Below are 23,771 nucleotides of genomic sequence, written 5' to 3' on the forward strand. Positions count from 1 at the left end.
ACCATCAGTAACACACTACAACGGCAGGGAATCAAATCCCGCAGTGCCAGACGTGTTCCGCTGCTGAAGCCAGTGCATGTCCAGGCCCGTCTGAAGTTTGCCAGAGAGCACATGGATGATACAGCAGAGGATTGGGAGAATGTCATGTGGTCAGATGAAACCAAAGTAGAACTTTTTGGTGTAAACTCAACTCGTCGTGTTTGGAGGAAGAAGAATACTGAGTTGCATCCCAAGAACACCATACCTACTGTGAAGCATGGGGGTGGAAACATCATGCTATGGGGCTGTTTTTCTGCCAAGGGGACAGGACGACTGATCCGTGTTAAGGACAGAATGAATGGGGCCATGTATCGTGAGATTCTGAGCCAAAACCTCCTTCCATCAGTGAGAACTTTGAAGATGAAACGAGGCTGGGTCTTCCAACATGACAATGATCCAAAACACACCGCCCGGGCAACAAAGGAGTGGCTCCGTAAGAAGCATTTGAAAGTCCTGGAGTGGCCTAGCCAGTCTCCAGACCTCAACCCCATAGAAAATCTGTGGCGGGAGTTGAAAGTCCGTGTTGCTCGGCGACAGCCCCAAAACATCACTGCTCTCGAGAAGATCTGCATGGAGGAATGGGCCAAAATACCAGCTACTGTGTGTGCAAACCTGGTAAAGACCTATAGTAAACGTTTGACCTCTGTTATTGCCAACAAAGGTTATGTTACAAAGTATTGAGTTGTATTTTTGTTATTGACCAAATACTTATTTTCCACCCTAATTTACGAATAAATTCTTTACAAATCCTACCATGTGGATTCATGGATTTTTTTTTCACATTCTGTCTCTCACAGTTGAAGTGTACCTCTGGTGCAAATTACTGACCTCTGTCATCATTTTAGGTGGGGGAACTTGCACAATCGGTGGCTGACTAAATACTTTTTTGCCCCACTGTAAATGGGATTCTGTCTGACCCAGTGTTCTCCTCAAGGGTGTGTCTTATTGCCCTTATTACTCATTCTCTACACAAGCACGTGTCAGAGCAGATATGAAAACAGGGTCATTATTAAATATGCAGATGACTATGCTATTGTCAGCTTACTGAAAGAGGGTGAAACTAGCCACGGTCCACTGATTGATGACTTTGTTCAGTGGTGTGAGGAGTCTTATCTCCAATTGAACATATCTAAAACAAAATATTTGGTTAGTGATTGTAGTAAACAACAAAACGGGCACGGAGTCACTTTTATTAAAGGTCAGAAAATAGAGCAATCATATAAATATCTTGGGACCATAATCAATGAAAAACTGAACTTGGATGAGAATTGCAAATCGGTCTGTAAACAGGGTCATCAGCATCTTTTCTGCCTCAGGAAACTTGCTCATTTCCTGATTGACCAGAAATTTGTAACTTTGTTTTAACGTTCTTTTATTGAGTCTGTTTTATCTTTTTGTTTGGTGGCATGGTTCGGTCAGACCTTTGTCACAGAAAAAAACTCACTGAATCAGATAGTGAGATGGTCCAGTCGTATGACAGGTGAGTCACAGTCCCGTTTAGCCTCCCTGTACTCTAAATAGGTACAACAGATGGCTTTATCAATGCTTAAAAATGGTTCCCATCCTCTACGGGGTGAATTTCAGCTTCTTTCCTTAGGACGGAGGTTTCTAGTTTAAAGATGCAGGACAAAGCATTATAAAAATATAGCAAATTTACCTATGGGTATAAATAAAGTAACATTAACCTTAACCTTTTATACCAGGTATTATAAATCTGTTAAACAAACCCAGGTGATACGATGTAGTATGATACAGTAGTGTCACTTGCACACAGCAGATAGTGTGACTACACATTCTTGTTATTAGTTTCTGTAATTGTGATGCCTTTATTGTTGTGAGTATTTTTCACGGACAGGCACAAATTGCATTTTAAAGCCAAGACTGCTTCTATAAACATCGTAGCAAAAATGCACCAATTTTGATGTCTATGATGTAGAGCTACAGAAAGAACCATCTTTGCCTTATGTTGATTCTTTTTACTCGCACTTTGAAACCAGGCTCATCTTCTACATGTGATTCCTTCTGTGTTAAAACACTTTTATAACAGAAATTTTATCCCATGTTTCCTCCTGTGTATATAGAAATATGCATTTTATTAAAATTCATACTTATTAAGTTTCCTCCTGTATTGTATCACCTTTTTACAGTATTTAACTGCTTTATATTTTGACCTTTAATTATTAATATAAATTGTTCAATTTATTTCAGCTCACTGTTTTATATTAGGCTATTATATTGCACTTTATTGATTTTTTATTGGACTTTTTCCTCTTTAGTTGAGCTCCAGTCTGTTGGATAATATTTAACTTTAGTCATAATTTTTTTTTTTAGCTTGTCTACTGGAAATAATTAAACTATTTTCTTTAATTTCCCCCCTCTGTAATACAGGAATTTACCCACTTCTGAGTTAAATAAAGAAGATTTTATTTTAAATTCATCCAGCCAGCTGAATCTTAAAACACTGTAAATAACTGCACGGGTTAAAGCGGGCTCCCGAGGCAGCTCTGAACTGAAGCTCATTTTCTACACACCAACTGAAGCTCATTTTCTACACACCTGTCTCCTATATGTTTTTATGGCAAGCCATTTCGGCGTTTTGAATAATCAAACGGCGTTTTTTTACGCCATTTCTTAACCAGACGTGTTAGAAAACTCGCGATATTTGGCTGAAATGGCTTGCTTCCGCAGCCTCTGCAGTTCGAGAAAGTCAGCGGGAGGGGGGAGAGAGAGAGAGATTGAGTTGTGTGTGTGAGAGAACGCCGACGGGAGCGCGCAGCAACGGAGAGAGAAGACCCGTTTGAACGCGAGGAGAGAGAGAGAGAGAGAGAGAGTTTGAGTGCGAGTGGGTGTGAGAGAGAGAGATCGAGAGTGAACGAGAGGAGAGAGAGCGACGACCGTGAGGGTCCGGGTGCCTGAGGGACGGACGACACGGTAAATATAAACGTTACATTTTGAACGCACAGCGGCGCCCGTTACAGCCGTTAAGTTAGCTAATATTCACCTCCTAAAGTCGTCGCGCGCTCCGGAGCCAAATCGTCGGTTCCGTTTTAGCAGATGATGTGCGCGTGAAGACGGAGCGGTACACGGGGCGAGTGAACTTGGGGACTTCTTTTGTACAGTGGGAGGAAAATCACCGCCACCGGACAGCCGTTATATAACGGATGCTTATTAACCGATGTCCGGCGGAGGGTACAAGCCCTGCTCCCTCCGCCAGGCTTCTGCCCCCCGCAGCCACCAGCAGGTAACGTTAAACCGGAGCGCACCGTCCTCTTCGTTCACCAGATGCAGACAGACACATCAGCGCGCGGAGCCGGAGTCTAGGCGCGTGAACAAGCAGGCGGGGGCGCGCATGTCGGGGTTAACGGGTGCATTCGGTCTGAGACGCGCCCCCGTGTGTGTTTTTTACCTGACCCAGTAAAGCTTATCGTCGCTACACACTCAGACACGTGCCTCTCACCAGCTGCCCGCCCCGCAAACACCCCAGCCGGGATTATACACCGGTTATAAGAGGCCGTCCGGTAAAGGCCACGTGAGGTCGCTCACAATATTAATTGTTATATACTGCACGTTGTCAAGGTAGCAGGAGCAATAACCACACTTCCGGATGGGGCGTTTAAAATAAAAGTCGACACAAAGGCGTTTGTTTGACTACTTAACGGTACTTAATCACAATATGACATTATTATAATCTTTAAAATTTATCTGACGGAATTTATTTTGCTACAAAGATATCTGCAGTATTTTATTATATTTTGAATATGCTGGTTATATTTGGGCTTGTAAAATGTCAGGAAACTAAGAAAAACACGTTGTCCATGAAACCCCCAAATTATACCATCTTAAAAAATGTCACAAAAGATTGAAAAACATCAAATCTTTTATTTTAATAGTTTGAATAACTGAATTTTACACAATTTTGACATAAAAGAAAACTAAAGGAACAAGAAAGAGGTGATTTAAGTGGCCATTTTTCTAAATAAAGTTCCACATTAGATAATTTTACAAGTGGGCAATGTTTAGAAATACAATTCCCTTTGAAAAGAAAAATAATACATAAATGAGAAAGTAAATATAAATTAATATAAATTAATTTGTTATAAATCTGAAAATCTACTTCTGTTATCTTTGTCTGTCGATCTCTGTTTTCATTAACATATAATTTATTAGTTGAGAAATAGAGATTGGGGAATGATATGGATATTAATAATACGTTTAAATGCAATTTCTTTTACAAAATTCTATGCACGATCTAACTGGACATCTTTCTCCAACAACATATACGTTTGATAATGTAAATATCTCAATCTGACAACTTTAAGAACACACAAGATATTAATAATATGTTTCCCACCTTGTGTTCTTTTAACTATAAACATGGTTGTAGTACCTTAGTTTTTGCATATGGTCAAATGTTACACCAGAGGGTGAGGTGTGTTGTGAGTATTTTGTCCTCAGATGACCTGTGTATTTGCAAAATCTGTGAAAAAGTTCTGTGAGTACAGATAACTAAGTGCTACAGTTTGGGAAATGTGCATAATTGTAAACCCAATTTAGAAAAAAAGAATTGGTCAGTGTTTTCATCACTTAAAAGAAAAGTATCGTTTTGCCTTGATTTGTAAAACAACAATAATAACAGGATAAAAACATTTGCAAACAAACAAGGCAATTTATCTTTTTAATAGGATGTAATGCTTTTATTGTGAAAACTAATCACTTGTCACTTATGTTCCTGTCTTGTCGCTGCCTTATTCTCATTACCTTAACCTTCCTCTGAAGCTTTTTCTCTGCGCAACCATTTCTCCTCCCACCAATGCAGGCTTCTGCTTGGGCCTTTGACTAGGGGCTAATTTAAACCACTGCTGACATGAAGACTGGAACAATTTAAATCAGTGTATATTGACTTGCTATAGGAGGGTGAGGTGTGTGTGTGACCTAAATACTTAGGACTTGGAAGAGTTAGTTGGCTTGCAGCCTGGAGTTTGTGCAGGGTGCCCCCGGGAATGGCGGGGTGGATACTGTACAACCATTTCTGCAAAGTTTCCACTCTGTGTTTCTGCTGGTAACCCTGGCCCACCGCCTGTTGTCTTTACAGTAGGTGATGTAAGGCCTGAGCATGAGGAGTGACATACTGTACAATGCATCCTGAGTAAAGCCAGACACACTGGCTGCGCTCACACTGCGCTCGAATCCAGATCACTGCTGAAGTCTACAACACCACATTTTGAAGCTCCTTTTTGGGATGAGTTTCTGACACCTGTCTGAACAAATCACACTCACAAAAGCACAGAAACAACAGACTTCGCACCTAGCACACTAATCCAGGGGTGTTTATCTGAAACAGAGGCCATCCTGTATGGTGTAATCCCCAAAGATCAGCTTATCCCTTTAGCCACTGATTTAATCTGTGATTGAGGTTTATTAAACCAAGAGTCAGTACTGATTTAATTAGTGTTATATGTGGACACTCCAAAACCGCAGTTTCAGTCCTTCCCTCCTTTTTTCTTCAGAGGAGCTGAAAAACAAACAAAAGAAACCTGGCCACTTTATTATGATTTCCATGTCACTTGTTACCTGAACAATTTTTAGAAATTAAAGCTTCTACCAAACTAATGTGACTTGGATTTCATTGTGGAGATTAACCCTTAGGATCAGGATGCTTTCATAACAAGTAGTCCAAATCATAGACTGACATATTAGCAACCAACCTCGTGATGTGGACGCTTTCGCTTTGATGAAGTTTGATCTGTTTTCGGTCTCTTCTTCCTGCAACATGATGGCATTCCTCTGCCCATCGGAGACCCTCAACATGAACAGTTTCCCTGTGCTCATGTGTTTATATTAGTCAAGCCGTACCTTTGTGCTTTGTGGGTCAGAGTAGAGATGTAGGAAGTTTAGGCTTTGCATGCATATCTGATTTTATTACTCGCCATATATTTGTATTTTATAGCTTATTTAATCTTGTGTGTACCTGCCCGCGGGTAGCTAAATCTGTAACAGGAAAGCTTTTCTCTTGTGAACAGTTCCTGAAAAATAGAGAATAAAACTAAACTGAAGTCACTTATTTAAGCTTGCAACTCCCCAAGAACTGGTCTGTCTGAGGACAGATCTCAAGACTGGTTTATCCCCGGTTTCAAAAGTGAAGCCAGTGTATGGGCTCAAAATGTGGTCATAAATATTTTGTACTTGTAAAAAAGATTTGTATGTGTAAAAAAGATTTGTATGTGTAAAAAAGATTTGTGTGTGCGTAAAAAAGATTTGTATGTGTAAAAAGAATTTGTGTGTGCGTAAAAAAGATTTGTATGTGTAAAAAAGATTTGTATGTGTAAAAAGAATTTGTGTGTGCGTAAAAAAGATTTGTATGTGTAAAAAAGATTTGTGTGTGCGTAAAAAAGATTTGTATGTGTAAAAAAGATTTGTGTGTGCGTAAAAAAGATTTGTGTGTGCGTAAAAAAGATTTGTATGTGTAAAAAAGATTTGTGTGTGGACTTAGAAAAAAAACCCCTGCAAGTTACAAGTACGGATTTTTGACCCTATTTTTCTACCCTTCATCTGATTGGTCAATGTCATGTCAATCACACATGTAACAATCCAATCAGAGAACAGATGGGTTAGGCTGTCAGAGGGGCGCTTTTTTGAACTGCAGGTCCTTGAAGGGTGATACCGTTTGAAGCTGGAGGATCGCTATATAAATATCCGATAGCAGCTAGGTCCCCTAACTTTCAGTAGCTGTTGAAAGGAAAAAGTTGTGGTATATCAGTGGTTAGAAATAACATTATTACTTTAGGATTAGTTTAACACAAAGTCAGGGCTGACCCAGGACCATTACTGTGAGTCACAGTGCGCAGCATAAAAGTCCTTTCACATTGGATGCAGGATACGCTGCTAATGCTAACTAAAAGCAAAGGATCCAGAATTTGTTACGCTGGCTGCTGGGCTCTATGGGTTTTTGCAGCTGCTCTACCTGTACTAGATGCACCTGCTCCTTGTCTTTTCTATCTCTGACTTTATGTCCTCTACAAGAGTTTGTTTTTTTTGCTAGTTCTTCAAATGTTCAATAAAAACATGTATGCTAATTCATAACGAAGAAAGCTTTGTAATGAAGACTGTCATTTCCAAAACACTGCCCGCCCCCACCCCGCGGTCCGCAGCGCTGTTGAAAAGGCTGTGGAAGTCCCTGTATTAAACACGTAGACCTGTGACATAAAAATCACCAAACTCGGACAACCACAGACTGTTTTCCTTCGTGGTGATGAAGGAAAACGCTGGGTTGGCATGTAAAAGGGCATTTATTCCCTTCAAAGACCTGCAGTTCAAAAAAAGCGCCCCTCGACAGCCAAACCCATCTGTTCTCTGATTGGATTGTTACATTTGTGATTGACATGACATTGACCAATCAGATGAAGGGAAGAAAAATAGGGTCAAAAATCCATACTTGTAACTTGCAGGGGGTTTTTTTCTAAGTCCACACACAAATCTTTTTTACGCACACACAAATCTTTTTTACACATACAAATCTTTTTTACGCACACGCAAATTCTTTTTACACATACAAATCTTTTTTACGCACACACAAATCTTTTTTACACATACAAATCTTTTTTACGCACACGCAAATTCTTTTTACACACACAAATCTTTTTTACACATACAAATCTTTTTTACACATACAAATCTTTTTTACGCACACACAAATCTTTTTTACACATACAAATCTTTTTTACGCACACGCAAATTCTTTTTACACATACAAATCTTTTTTACGCACACACAAATCTTTTTTACACATACAAATCTTTTTTACGCACACGCAAATTCTTTTTACACACACAAATCTTTTTTACACATACAAATCTTTTTTACACATACAAATCTTTTTTACGCACACGCAAATTCTTTTTACACATACAAATCTTTTTTACGCACACACAAATCTTTTTTACACATACAAATCTTTTTTACAAGTACAAAATATTTATGACCACATTTTGAGCCCATACCAGTGTGGAAGTGTTTTAAATTTGCATTCTTTTAATGACTTGGAGCAAAAAGCCACCCAGATGTATTGAAGTCTATGGGAAAATTAACACCACTAAACACTTTCCCCATGAGTTTATGGTCTCCGTTGCTGTTTTTATTTCATATTAAATGAAAACAATTGTTGATTTTGTAAGTTATAGCTGAGTGCACTGAAGGAGAATGAAGCAGAGTTATTTTTTCTATGATCTGACAAGCATCTGCCTCACGAGCATATGACTCTTTTAAAATATAGTCTGGTTTGACCAATATCTGTACACCCAGTTAAAGTTCCTCTTGTAAGGAGAAAGTTAAGATATAAAAAAGATCCTAAAAATGGTTAATAGAACCATTAGTAGTTAATAGAATGATGAAAATTTCATCTGCTTTGGAAACACCTGACATAGCCCTAAAGCTATTAAAAAAAGCATTGTTAGAGTACTTTTGCATTAAGAGGTCATAACACTGAATAATGGTCACCGTTTGAGCATAGATTTTTGCATTTCTTACATAACTTGTGTTAGTCTTAGTATACTTAACAATATTGCCATAAAAACAAGATTAGCAAGCAGATGCTAGGACATATTCTGACATCTGATGGGAAGAGTCAGTCCTAATAAGGCTCTCTTTCAGTGTCTAAGTGTCTGTCACAGGCATGTCTGGCTTGGTTTTAAGGCATTTCATGTTAGGGCAGGGTAAAACCAGCGTCTTTCCACAAGCAAATCTTGCCACTCAGCAGCCATGAAGTGCCTCCAAATACTAGATTAGTTATTTAAACCAGGACTGACAAAGATGCATCCAAGTCAATAGTTCTTCATTTTTGTGATAACATGCATTTCCATTCCCGATGTTGGGTTTATTAGAAAAGGGTGAAAATAGATAGAAATGAATGCCATTTCTCGATCTAGAGGTTTTAAGTAAGTTTCAATAATAAAGATATTTTTGCACAGTTCTTATCTAAACCAGGTTTACACACACACAAACTCTAACCCTTATAATAATTCAGACAGCCTGCATTTTAAATTAAAATTGGCCATGTAAGACTTGAGTGCAACCTCAAGATATAATAGGAAAAAAATCAGAATAAATTAAAAATAACCTAAACATTTGAAAGTTATGAGAATAAAATGGGGGATACCTAAAACTGTCAGAGTTAAAAGAAAATCTGTAAGATTATTTCTAAATAAGTGATAAAATAGACAGCAATTTAAAAGTAGACGTAACCGTCAGCGCATTTTTTCCTAAAGATCAAAGGCTGTGCACTAAGGACAACAGTTATGGGACGTGATGGAGTGATGAAAGGCTTTAAAGGAAATAAATCACACCTAAAACAAACAAGCTGCCAGGGCAGAGTAATTTGAACTGGTGTAGGATGTTCACTCGTTTCTGCTGCACTTTGAACAATTGCAATAAGCTTACTTAGAGGAATACAAGCATGCAGGACTATGCATTTGAAGGTTTCTGTGTTTTTCCACTATGATCTGTTTGCAAATGGAATGACCATAAACTCAATGAATGTGGAAAAGCTGAGATATAATTTGTTTATTTCAAGGTATCTCAAGTTTTGTGTCATCTATTTTGCAAATCAATCAATTAATTTCAGTTTTCTGCTAAAATTTAAGGGATTGGGGTGAAGGGTTTCTTTCAGCTCGGCGTAAGGTTTCAGCTTTTTAAAATCTTGGCAGTGACCTAGGTGAATGTTTTCAAAATACTGCTTTATACTTAAATTATGCAGCGGTTTTATTAGTCCAGGTCAGTTAAGATCAAATTGTGCTGCATGTGGCGCATAAACTAAAAAGAGGTATAATAAACTTTATTTTCAACAATCACTAGGGCACAGAAACTATACTCACCAGTCAAATCTGATAAAAAGAAATCAAACAAACAAAAAAACAAACACAAAGTTTGCTGACTTTGCCCCTAGTTATACTTCTCCCTCCATCTTCCTCCCATAGATATCAGTTAGGTATTCTTTGAATGCCAGGACTCTCTCTTATAATACCTTTGCTGAAACATAGAGGGACTGAAATGTGATCGCAATCAGTGTTTTAATCTCCCAAGAAGAGCTGCGTCAATAGAGCTGTAATGCTTTCTTTGTTTGCTATCTTAAAATCTGTTTTTTTTCCTGTTTGTATCCCTTACATGCAATTTTAAACTGTGAACAGACATGCGCGCAATAGCTTGTTATTCTGCTACAGCGTGTTTTCCAATAATTGTTCGTAAATACCCCTGTAATACACCTAAGTGCCTACAATCTGCCAAAACAGCTGGTAAAAAAACCTTTAGGGCTCACATTTCAAGCCATATGTTTATTAAAAAAAACAGGATTTTATCTTAAAAACATCTTCTGCGGTTATAAAACTGTCCCTGTGCTCACTTTGCTTTGTTCCTGCTACTTGGTTTCGTCATTAATTACCTTCCATATAACAAAAAATGTTAATGACAACGATGAGATGAGAGGGTGATGAAATGAGAGCCAATATGAGTTCGAGTACTTACAAGGTCACACATGGTTGCCTCTCCACTGAACACCTTTCTCACTGCTGCCTTCCACTCAACCATTCGAGCTCAATAATGAGACACAATGTCCTAGAAAAAGGTTAATTGTTTATCAAATAAAAGCCAAAATTGAATGCTTCCCATATATGATAGAGTCTGCTTTATGTCATTGTAATATGAGTATCTGTGGGTTTTAAACTGTTAGACAAAGCAAAAAAATGTAAGATCAAATAAAACTTGTTATGGATATTTATGGAAATTTTTCTTACTTGTTTGTTGTTTTATATTTTCTTCAATTATAACCCCCCCAAAATATTATATAAACAATTATTGTCAAACATGCCTCAAAAATGCAGAAAATGTAGGACATATAGGAAAAAGAACCAAAACTAAATAAAACATGATACATCACTGAAAAATACTTCTGTATTGATAGTTGTTGGATACAGTGTGATTGGTACCACAAGTACACAGATCTTTGTCATGCTTGTGGTCAGGATTTTGATTTGGCCTTATCTGCAGTCTGAATGCAGCCACTTTGTCTAATAAAATGGGACAGTTTCATCAGGTTGCATCAATCACTCTGTGACAGCAGTGATGACAGCTACCCTGATTCCAGCAGACTACTCTGAAGACACCTGCATGTCTGTTAATATGTCAGGGCTTAGAAGCTGCTTTTATGCTTCCACCTGCCAAGCACAGTTCACAGAGCCATACCTGTAGTTTACCTGTAATGTGTGTGCAGCTGAGAAAGTAAGAAAAAGAAAGATGTCAGTCACATGCTGAGCATGATTCCTTACTCAGACCTGACAAATATGCTCCAGCTGTACGTGTACTTATGTGTGTGTGTGTTTGTGTGTGTTTGTGTGTGTTTTGTCTTTCTTCCCGCAGGAGAGGGGGAGGTCTGAGGGAGCGCGTTATTGTCTGACAGACCGAGACAGGTTGAATGAAGCTGCACCTGGTGCTTCTGAGGGCATTTCCCATGTTTTGATTTGCTCTGTTTTTTTAACTTTCTAAACTTGGTTTCACCGAGCTGTTCCCTGCCATGCCGTCCAACAGTCCTGCTACTGGTGAACCACCCCAGACGCCAGAGAACGACGCTTCTAACGATGTGGTGAGCAGGAGCTTCAATATAAATAATAATACTGTATTTACGGAAACAGTCTAACTGAATCAGAGTAGCAGTTATGTCTGTCACCGTGTGAAATTTTCACTACGAGATTATTGTAGTCAGAAGAATTCACAATAAAAATGTTATCACAATAAGAGCTACAAAAGCTAGAATGTTAAAAATTGTAGCTAAATAGATTAACTGAAAAGATCTAAGCCTGATTGCTAACTCAAATTTGTACATATATGCATGTGTAGAAGCTTTTATTTTTAAAATCTGATACCTTAAAGCTTCCTGGAATAACTAGAGCTTGTATTGAGATCATCTGACATGTTTGGGATGAACCTGATAACTTTTAACAACTATCTAAGGTCTTTAAAGTTGAAAACCTCAGAGAAAAAGCATCATGACGAAAAACTGACTACAAACTGGTAAACATAGCTAAGTCTGGGTTTTATTTTGAAAATCTGACATATTTTTAAAAGCAGTTGTCTCACTTGTTGACTATAGAGAAATTTACAAAAAGTACAAATACAATGCCGGCATATCCTAACACTTCTGGAAGAGTCCTAGAAGTACAACAAACGTAAAAATAAAAATATTGCATTTAGAAGAGACATGAGTGTGCCAAAACAATGAAAGTACCTTCACATTAAAACATGAATTATGAAACACTCTCCAAAAGCCATAAAAACTGCGACAGTGTCCAAAGTACTGTGATAAATCCATTAGGCAGTATATTGATGAATAACCCGTTAATAAAGGCTTGAGTTATTTAAATTATGAAACATTACATCAGTTTTATACTAATTGTCTTGTATGGAGTGACAACAGTAATTATGTGTTACTGTATAATGTACAATATTTACCTCTTTAAACAGTTTTGTAAAACTAAATGATTATGTATTGGAAACACTTAAGTAAAGTACCCAAACTCAGCTGTAACCCTTGTACAGTTCAGCTCCTGCTGCTTCTGTCACTTTTATCATCACTGCTTCTATTATTATACATATTGAAGGAGTACTACTACTGTTATTTTTGCTGCCACAGATATTATTACAGCCACCACCTCTTTTACTACAGCTGTCATTACCACCACTACTTTGGCTTCTTAGCTCATGGTTGAGAGCTTTTTTTAGCCAGCGCTCACAGAGAAGCTGGCAAGTCTGACTGTGTGTTTGTAATAACTAAACTTGTAGTGTTTTTTTATTTACATTCACTACAGGCCTTTCTACTTTCCACACTGTTGTTTGACCACATGTACAGTAAACGAGACGAGTGCAGGGTTTAGACTTTCAAATGGTCTTTAATTTTTTTTTTTTAATTTTGGACACAAGTAAGGAGACAGGTGAAAAATGGCTCCATTCATTTGTTTTACTGCAGCCCAGGGTGGCCCTCGTCAATCTGTGAGAAATTTGTAGTTTATTCTATAGTCGTGTTGTTATAAAAAGGCCCACCTCAGTTGCCAGCTTCCCCATTCACATGATGGCATCAGACCAAAACAAAGTTTCCCTTATAGAGCTGTTCTTTCTAACTTCCTGAGGTCTAACTCTCTCATAAAGAGTCGAGCAAAGCCAAGAGAGAAATCGGAGGAAGTCTCAGTTTGAAGACAGAGGGGAAGTGATGGCAAGGAGACACATAAAAGAGGTGTGGGAACCTGACTCATGCCAACTGTAATCTATTGAACAAGACAGGAGCCAGAGGTGCCGGCAGAATCGCTCAGAGAGTAGCTAGCAAGTGTTTTCAGAAAATTTGCCCTTTATGCAAACAGATGGCAGTCTGCTAGTGAGCAAAGCATTCACAAGGAGGTTTTTGGTGTGGCGCTGTATATAAGTTTGCAATCAGTTTCACTTAGCAACTGCTAAGTGGTTGCCAAATGGTTGGTCACCAGTCTCCTGTCTTGTACTACTGGGGCCTTATCCATTTGACCCTTAAGAGTCACATGTCCGAAAAATGTTGAATGGTTAATTTCATGTAATTGGTGGTCACTGCAAAACCTGAAATGCAGAGATTCCCAAAGTGTTGACTGTTTGTCTTTTATGTGTCCCCTAACACAAAATTATATTGTAGCTTTCATAGTAATGATAATACATTTTATTTGATTTCTCTTTTCAAAACACAGAAAACAACGTCAACTTACATCATGAAATTTACAACTAGAACAACATTAAGAGAGATTAAAATCCTAGAATGATATGAGTGCAAAACATATAAAATTTAAAAAACTTGATAGTTAAAGTTGATATACTGATGTGAACAGGCAATGTTTCGGGCTATGATTTAACTAGTCTAGCTGACAGAGTTGAAGTTGAAGATGAAGCGCAGCGCAGCTAAATACCTTTAAATCCATTGTTGTTATTAACAGCAGCTATTGCCCTTCAAATATATTTGCATCACATTAGTAAGACGATGCAGCCAAAATGCATATCAAAGTATATTAAACAGTTAAGATAGTAAAAAAATCACATCTGAAGGGCGCCACTGACAAGAGCTACTAACATGCAGAGGATAGAACAGCAAGATAAAGTAAGAAATGGATGATTCAATTAAATGCACATACAAATCGTGCTAGTTGGGAGTTTATGTAAAGTCGGCTGTGCAAATTCATTCTTGCAAGCTGAACATATGTTTATAGGTTGCATGCCATCCACAATTTTCTGCATGGTAATATACAATCACAGGCTTTCAATACTTCACCAGCAAACCTGTGAGCCCACAGATTTCTTAGGTGCTGCTCCTTTTCCCGAAATCACCAATCAGAGCTAAGGATGAGCTCTGACAAAGTAGATCATCTTTCTTCTCTAATGCCTGTGCCTGTCAGCATTTACAATACGCATATGCTTACAAAGACAGTTTGATGACTGTTAAAAGGTGTGCCCCGGGCGTAACAGCGATATGTAACATCCTAATCATGTGAAAAAAAAATGTTTTATTTCATTTCCACAGCATTTTGTTTAAAAATAAGTTATTTGTGTTTCTGACCAAGTGTGGAGTGTTTATTACCTTCTAGATGTGGGTTTAAACATCCCTTTAGCCACCTACCTGATCTCTCCTGGTGTATGCTGTGAATGCAGAACTAGTAATAACAGTACACAAATTCAGACAGTTTCTCTTTGACGGTATATACGAGGTGCAATCAAAAAGCTCCTCAACCATACCTATAAAAAGCAAAAGCTATAAAAAGCAAAAACCTTTTAGCTTCAAGGTTATCTCCATGTGGAGCTGCACCACTCCATTGTCCTTCAGAAAGCTAAGTCTTCGATTTCAGAAAGAGGATGAAGCCAAGTCTCACAAGCTGGGCTGGAGTACAGGGTTCCCCACAGATTCTTTTGAGTTTGGGGCCAGTGGTGGCGTTGTTACTTAAAAAAGTAATGCATTGCGCATTGTGCACCACTTTAAAAAAAGGAATGCGGTATTTTACCTATTTACTCCATGGAAAAGGTAAAAACCGTGGATTAACAGTGTTGTTTGCACCACACTGGCGGCACAGAACACTGCTTTTGCCTCCGTGACTACAAACACGCAAATTACCAACTCCGGAAGACAATTAAAGCAGCCAAATGTGAGTTCAGGAACAGAGCGGAACAACAATTTGACAATCCTCGGAGAATGTGGCAGGTACGAAGCGCTGACCCCCATCGTGAGCAAATGCTTTGAGAGGCTGGTTGGGGACTTCATCTGCTCTGCACTACCCAACTCATTGGACCCTCTACAATTTGCAAACCGCCACAACAGGTCCACTGATGACGATATAGCCCTGACACTACATACTGCTCTCTCGCAGGTGGAGAAAAGGGACATGTATGTGAGAATGTTTTTTGTACATTACAGCTCAGCATTCAGTACCATCGTTCCCTTGAAGCTGGACAGGAAACTGCAGGACCTAGGATTGAGTACCTCTCTCTGCAGCTGGATTCTTAACTTTTAGTCTGACAGACGCAAAGTGGTCAGACTGGGCAGCATCACCTCATCCCCCGTCATAATGAATACTGGTGCACAACAGGGGTGTGTACTGAGCCCTCTCCTGTACTCACTCTACACCTACGACTGCACGGCCACTAGCAACTCCAACATCATTGTGAAGTTTGCAGACAACACAACAGTGGTGGGTCTTATCACCAAAGGTGATGAAATGGCTTACAGGGAGGAGGTCAGCGCCCTGACACACTATTGGCGAGAGAACCGTCTCACTCTCAACATCACAAAAACAAACGAGTTGATAGTACACTTCTGGAGAAGTAGAGAAGCACACAACAACATTACCATCAACGGCGCTGCAGTGAAGCGAGTGAGCAGCTTCCGTTTCCTAGTTGTACATCTGGCAGAGGATCTCACTGTCATGGTCCTGGGCCATGTGGGCCCAGTATTCTTAGTTTTCATGTATTTTTGTATTTTGTTCCTTATTTAGGCCATGCTTCCTGGGTTGATCTGTTACGTTGTTCCTTATGTGTTTTCCCGTTGTGACTCTCACCCCCTGTGTGCCCCTCTGTGTATCTGAGCCCTCGTCTCTCCTTATGTTTTATTCCATGTTTCCCCAGCCCGTTATGTCTGTGTTTTCCCCGTGCTCTCTCTCCTCCTGTCTGAACCTCTGTGCACTTCCTGTTTACTTTGTGACTCTCACGCCTGTACATGTCATGTTCAGTTCACCCCGCCCTGTCTCGTTATGATTATCAGCGTCACCTGTGTTCCCCGTGTGTTCAAACTTTCCTCGTTTACCCTCTGTGTATTTCTGTCTGCGTCTCCCTCTGTTCGGCGTCGCGTTCTCCCTCATGCCGTGTGTGGTTCTCCCCGTGTCTTCCGGTATATGTTACTTTAGCTTTTCCCAGTTTAGTGTAGTTTTGCATTGCTTTTGTATCATCGTTATTGTTTATCACCTGTCAGCAATAAAGCTGCATTTTGAGTTTATCCCCCGTGTCTGTGAGTTTGCAATTTGGGTCCTCATCCTGCCTGCCACACGGCCGAATCATGACACTCACATGGTCTGTTCACACGAACAAAAAAGTTCACTTCACATATATGCCATTTCTTTTGCTCAATAGTCATGCTGCTGACCTCTGTCTATTTTACTTTGTATATATGTATATATATACACACACACTCACACATATATGTATATATATACACACACACTCACACATATATGTATATATATACACACACACTCACACACACACATATGTATATATATACACACACACTCACACACACACACATATATATATATATATACACACACACTCTCACACACACACACACACACACACACTGCAACTCAACACCTCAAAGACTAAGGAACTGGTTGTGGACTTCGGGAGGTCTAGAGCAGGTCCACTGCCGGTTCAGATAGAGGGGGAGGAGGTGGAGGTGGTCAACAAGTACAAGTACCTCGGGCTGTGGGTGGACAATAAACTGGACTGGTCATGCAACACAGAGCACCTGTATAAAAAAGCACAAAGCCGACTGTACTTCCTCAGGAGGCTGAGGTCTTTTAACATCTGCAGGAAGCTCCTGAGGATGTTTTACCAGTCGGTGGTTGCTGGAGTACTTTTCTATGCTGTGGTGTGCTGGGGGAGCAGCACAGCAAAGAAGGACTCATCCAGGCTGGAGAAACTGATCAGGAGGGCTAGCTCTGTGGTCGGCATGAAGCTGGACACTCTGGTGACAGTGGCAGAGAAAAGGACATTAAAGAAACTGATGGACATTATGGACAATGCCAGGCATCCTCTGCACACGGCCATTAACAACCAGAAGAGTCTGTTCAGTGACAGGTTGCTTCTCCCAAAGACAAGAACTAACAGACTTAAAAACTCCTTTGTCCCACACGCCATCAGACTGTTTAACTCCTCTCTGGAGGGGAGAGGGAGGGGAAACAGGAGGACAAAGGAGGGGGAACAACTAAGCTGTAGTGCCTCTTCACCTCACTGTGCAATACCTTTTGTGCAATACTTTTGTAAATAGTCAACGGTGCAATAGACTCAATACTTGAAATGTGCAATTCACTTGTATTTTTATTTTTATTCCTATTTATTCTATTTATCCCCTTCGTATATTTTATTTATATTGTCTCTGTATTTATATATATGTGTGTGTGTATAACTCTGTAACTTCTGTCGGTGCTGTGCTTTTTTGGAAATCGAATTTCCCAGAGGAACCCACCCGAGGGATTAATAAAGTTCTATCTTATCTTATCTTATCTTATCTTATCTTATCTTATCTTATCTTATCTTATCTTATCTTATCTTATATATGTGTGTGTGTGTGTGTGTGTGTGTGTGTGTGTGTTTGGTATATATATTTAGTAATATGCATACATTCTTATATTTGTAAATATATTTATTATAATTCTCACATTCCTGTTCTTATATTTGGTTTGTATCTTATGTTTCTTGTGTTTTGCACGCAAGAATTTCACCCACATGTGCTGTACCAGTGTACCAGCACATGTGATGTGACAAAAAAAGTGATTTGATTTGATTAAATTTTTTTGCACTGCTCACTGCATGTGGCAGCACAGTAGCAGATAGTTAGCAGTATTGTCTAAGAATAAGAAGGGCCATAGCTTGAATCCTGGTGGGAGTTTTATTCACTGAAGTGTCCTTTGGGTACTTCCGCTTCTTCCTGCAGTCCAAAGCCATTGATATGAGGTAAATAATGTGCTTGAACTGTATAGAGTAAAGTGCTGTTTGACTGTGTGGTTAAAATGTGGCTTGTAGTCTAAAGTGTTTATAGTATGCAGCAAGACTGGACAAGCACTGTATAAATGTAAGTAGATTAAATTACTCCATAGCATGGCCTGAAATACAAAGTCGGATAGTTATCAGTTAACAGTGCAAATCTTAGGCGACAGGCCCATTCACTGACACAAATTGTTTTGCCAATGTGTTTTGGACACACACACACTCTTTTAGTGTTTACTTATAAACACAAAGTTGACAACCACTTGAAAGAGTACTTCACAGTGATTACCACACGACTCTGTGTAGAGGCTAAAATGCTACAAGCCTGACAGCTCATTACTGCTGTAGTCACCTGTTGATTATCAGGCTCTGGCTGCTTGGCATACACTCAGCTTCACCATCACTCTGAGTTCTTTGTGACATTTGTGTTAGCCTGCTGTCTGTGCAGATGCTTCCTTATTGTTGTCTGTTAGCAGCACTGTATTGTTGTTACTGTCCTGGATTCAATTTGTATTTCACTCTTTTTATTTCATGCATTAAAAATAAAAATAATCTTCACCTCTCCATTCCTCAAAAGCTGTAGACCCCCAAAATATTTTCCTCCTCCCTGAAGGGTTATCTTAAATAGGTCAAGTAACCAAAAGAGAAAAGGCCTGCTTGGTGATTTTTTACTTCTATCTGCCATTTTACACATATTAAAAAAAAAACTCTATAACTGTCACAAGGGGTAGTGGAGAACTGAAAAGCAGAGCGGCACAACAGCTGGAGAGCACGAGCTTGATCTGGGACACGTTATGAATGTGCATGTTGTGCGGTAACTTGAGGCGAACAGACACGGGGTTGACAATGCCATGTATGGCAAAAGGGCCGATGAACTGGTGTGACAGTTTTTTTTGATTCAACCCACAAAGTGAGTAGACAGCCATACCTGTGGTCCCACAGCATACTCCGGGGCCAGGTGTCCGATGGCAGTCAGCAAGCGCCTTGTTCGTTCTTTAGTCCGGAGTAGGGTGGCCCGAGTCGCACGCCAGGCACGGCAGCACCTGCGGAGGTGAGCTTGCAGAGATGGAACGGAGTGCTCACCTTCGATGGCAGGAACCAAAGGTGGTTGGTATCTCAGGGATGCTTTAAAAGGAGACTTTCCAGTGGCGGCGGAGGTGTGGCTGTTATGCGCATACTCAATCCATGGAAGCTGTTCACTCCAGGTCGACTGGTTATGGGAAGAGACGCAGCGGAGGCTCAAGCTCCCGGGTAGCTTGCTCAGATTATCCATTGCTCTGTGGGTGAAAGATGATGAAGAGAGACTGACCTTTGCGCCCAGAGCAGAGCAGAACTCCTTCCACACACGTGATGTAAACTGCAGCCCTCTGTCCGAAATGATGTCCTCAGGGAACACCCACTTGTTCAAGGAGCCTGAACACGTGGGTGGTGAGGTGCCGGGCCGTCTCCAAGGCAGTGGAAAGTTTCGGAAGGGTGACGAAATAAGCTGCTTTGGAGGAACGGTCGACAATGGTTAGAATTGTAGTATTACCCGTAGAGGGCGGTAATCCAGTGATGAAATCCAAGGAGATATGCAACCATGAGTGAGCTGACGTGGGGAGAGGCTGAAGAAGGCCCGACGGAGGACGGTTGGAAAGTTTATTCTGAGCCCATGTAGAACAGGCTGACAAAAATTCCCTGGCATCTTTAGTTATAGTGGGCCACCAAAAGTAGCGTCAGAGGAAGGATATGGTGTGGAGGACCCCCGGGTGGCACTAGAAACAGGCGGTGTGAGCCCACTGGAGAACCTGGGGGCGGACAGATGTAGGAACGAAGAGGCGGCCGGGTGGGCAGGTTCCTGGATCTGGCTCAGATTCTTGTGCCTCCTGGATGAGTGGCTCGATCTCCCATGACACGGCCCCAATTACGCAGGCGGGAGAATGGGCTCGGGGTCCGATTCCTCTTCTGTGGTGGAGAACTGCCGGGAAAGGTGGTCCGGCTTCACATTCCGTGATCCTGGCCTGTAGGTGATAGTAAAATCAAAGCAGGTAAAGAACAAAGCCCACCTAGCCTGCCGGGAGTTGAGACGTCTGGCCGAACGAATTCTTATCCTTTTTGTCAATGTGTGGGTTGTGGAGCACAAGCCAGGAGTGGCCTAATACTAGCAGGGTGAGCGGTGCCTTGAATGCAAAAAACAAATTCTCTCTGTGTGATTACCCAAAAGAGAGAGAGAGAGAGAGGCTCTGAAACATGGGTAATGCCGGGTAGACGCTGACCTGACAGTGCATGAACACGGAGAGGGTTTGGCAGTGTTTCTAGCGGCGAGCGAGCTGTCAGTGAAATTCGACTCCACTCCAGAGTCGATGAGAACAGAGAGAGAATAGGGCTTTGGAGCGTGATGCCACGCCCCCTCCCGCCATGACAGTAGGCCAAACAAAGCACACGGAAGCGTCAGCTATGGTTCGTACGTGCTGTGTTGTCAGTTGCAACATTAGATCACACGATAGGGAAGGCAAGAAGCTGGAAAATGGGCTCTCTTTTCATCGTTTCCCCTCCTGGAGGCAACGGGAGGGATCTCATGTATCCGATATTACTAAACGAAGACGTCAGGCTTGGATTGCAGCGGTCAGACGAGCGGATATCGAGTTCTCTGCCATCCCCAATTTTTTGTTGGTTTGCTTGCGGCATTTTCTTTCCGGTGAGTTCTAAATAAATTCATATCTCGCTTAATAGGCTTTTAGTGTTATTTTGAATGCGCTGAGGTCATAGATAATTAGATAAAACATCCTAATGTGTGATGCTGCAGAACCACGTCATGTTGACGGAGTAGCTTATTATTTGGCATTATTGCAGGCAAACCAGCATATGAAATATGAAACAGAAAAGAAAAGTATGTTTATTTTTTTTATTCAAGATCTGTTCACATGTACTTAGCAAGTACATACACATGAAATGCAAACTATTTACATGGCAACGCACAGCTGGCAGCCTCTGGCTGTATCTTGGTCATATGGTCAACGTACTCACAACGTGGAGGTTTAAAAACGGCCAAATCTTGTACCCAACCGTTTGTGAATTAGATGTGCGCCTCCAGGAATTTAATTTATAATTCCGAAAATGATTCGCCGTGTATGCGCTGACTCCACAGACAAGGTACACGAAGATATCGGGATAGGACAACGGTGGTAGGCTGTCTGGTTTTCCACTCCACTGCCTTTTTTCATACGGGTCCACATTACCGATGCACACTATTTTTTCCAAGTACCGTCTCTTGGCGTCTGGGCGCAATCGATCGCGATACAGCCCTTTGTCTTTTGCGCTGATTTTAAGCATAGTTCTGGCAGTCCTGCTTCCAACACAGTGTGTTTGTTTTGATTTGTGGTCTTCTGATATGGATTCAACCCAAGCGTGCATGTGAACTCCGGTGCGCACGTACTCGATCATGCACTCGATCACGAAGCATCAGTTCATTTTTGAGTCAGCGCGCGATCCTGGAGTAATTTTAGCACCATCATTAGAAAAAAACTTGTGGCTGCTGACGAAACTGGAAAGAACATTGAGTGAGGAAGCCAGCACATTTGCCAAGTTCTCCAGAAAAAGCTCTAGGTGTAGGTAGGAATCTGTCTAATAGAACAGGTGTAGGAGCTGGTGCTGTGGCACTTACGGTTGGAGCTGCTGTCTCCTGCGGGGGTGCAGTGGCGGGTGGATTTACCGCCAGAGGTGTTTGCTGGGCTACAGCCTGTGTGAGGTTTGCAAGCTCACCTCGAATATTGGTAAACATCTGCTCATTACGCTCCAGCATTGCCACCAATGTGGCGAGAGTGGGGGTCGAGGCCGCTGAATCTGCTGAGTCCATTTTGTGGCTGGATGATTCTGTCAGAAGCGGTAGCGGAGACTCAAGCGCAGAGTAACACAAGTTAACAACATAACTGATTGCGAACTGTAATGTGATTACTGAATAAAGAACTGCGTTACCTAAAAAAAATTGTGTTTGTTCAGCCAACACTAGTGAGGTCAATGGGCACTTAAGTTTTCTTTTTTTGTGATAATAAATAATGGGCAGTAATCAGCTGTCTCACTACGGGGTTAGAACGATGCCACCTTAAAATGAAACTAAAAAGAAATATTGTAACTGCAATAAATATACTGAAAAATCTTGTATTGAAAGTAAAAAAAAATTGATAGTAAAAAATGATTAATTGAAACTTTACATTTTTTGTTTTCGCTTACATTTTTTTTTTTTAGTTTCAATCCATTTTTGTCAGTCTCAATCCTTTTATTTCAGTTTCAATTTGCTGGCACTGTTTTGGCGTCCAGGGGCATGCTTGAGGGGCGGCGATTCTGACCCAAATGTATTTGTATACATTATAGTGCTGACCAATGACTGTAGAAAATAATAACGACTTAGCGGCTGCAGTCACGGACAAACTTGTATGTGTGGCTGTTCTGGAATGGCAGATGCTGAGAGGTTCAACGTTTACGTTACCGACTGTTTCAAACTGACAGCCTGATGTGTTCTTCAGTAAACTGGACTACCCAACAGAAGGACCAGATTTTCGGTAAGTTAAATGTGTTTGTAAGCTAATCTATAACTAATGTCCTTAGCTAGCTAGCTAGCTAAGATGAGCACTTGGCTGTTGGGAAAACTTGTTTTGTAAAGTTCATTTAGCTGATCTGTGCAGGTGATTTGACTAAAGAAATCAAGATTAAAGCACCCGGCTGCTCAGTCACTAACTGCCGTTACTGTATTATTATTACGAGTATTATACTGTAAGAGGATCAGGCTGGACTCTGCTTCAGCTCCTGTGCAGAGCTGATTATTAAATATGTGCAAACAGCAGCATGTTTTCTGTTTTCTTGCCACATCTGTAAGGACAGTAACACCAACTTTAAAAAAGCTGGCACTTCAGCAACCCCTCAGTAACTACGGATTAAATATCCGTCCATCCATCTATCCATCCATCGATCTTTGTCCGCTTATCCAGGGCCAGGTTGTGGGGGCAGCAGCCTAAGCACAGAAGCTCAGACCTCCCTCTCCCCAGCCACCTCCTCCAGCTTGTCCAGGGGAACACCAAGGCGTTCCCAGGCCAGCCAAGAGATATCTCTCCAGCGTGTCCTGGGTCTGCCCTGGGGCCTCCTCCCAGTGAAAAATGCCTGGAACACCTCACCCAGGAGGCGGCCATGAGTCATCCTTGTCAGATGCCTCAACAACCTCAACTGGCTCCTTTCGATGTGGAAGAGCAGTGGCTCTACTCTGAGCCCCTCCCGGATGGCTGAACTTCTCACCCTGTCTCTCAGGGAGAGTCCAGCCACCCTTCAGAGGAAGCTCATTTCCGCCGCTTGTATCCATGATCTCGTTCTTTCGGTCACCACCCACAGCTCATGACTATAGGTGAGGGAGATTAACCAGTAAATTGAGCGTTGTTTTTACACTCAGCTCTCTCTTCACCACA

General features: G+C 40.9%; 1 protein-coding gene across 8 annotated transcripts in view; it reads left to right on the forward strand.

The window, feature by feature from the left end:
* Window positions 1-2,738: 2,738 nt before the first annotated feature.
* The window catches only part of LOC146692252 (DNA (cytosine-5)-methyltransferase 3A-like), a 101,759-nt gene continuing 80,726 nt past the window's right edge, over window positions 2,739-23,771 (forward strand). For 2 of the 8 annotated variants that reach the window (XM_085432311.1, XM_085432312.1), the window contains exons 1-2: window positions 2,739-2,970; window positions 11,443-11,665. In XM_085432311.1, coding sequence (XP_085288437.1) covers window positions 11,597-11,665 — 69 coding nt within the window. In that variant the 5' untranslated portion in view covers window positions 2,739-2,970; window positions 11,443-11,596. Of the gene's footprint in view, window positions 2,971-2,996; window positions 3,281-11,442; window positions 11,666-23,771 lie in introns of those variants that run through there. The other 6 variants (XM_085432313.1, XM_085432315.1, XM_085432307.1 and 3 more) reach the window with 5 other exon arrangements.

This window comes from Copadichromis virginalis, linkage group LG15 (genome assembly GCF_057382275.1).
Source record: "Copadichromis virginalis isolate Kocher_CV1m ecotype Utaka linkage group LG15, C_Virginalis_male_GT1.1, whole genome shotgun sequence".
Taxonomy (NCBI): domain Eukaryota; kingdom Metazoa; phylum Chordata; class Actinopteri; order Cichliformes; family Cichlidae; genus Copadichromis; species Copadichromis virginalis.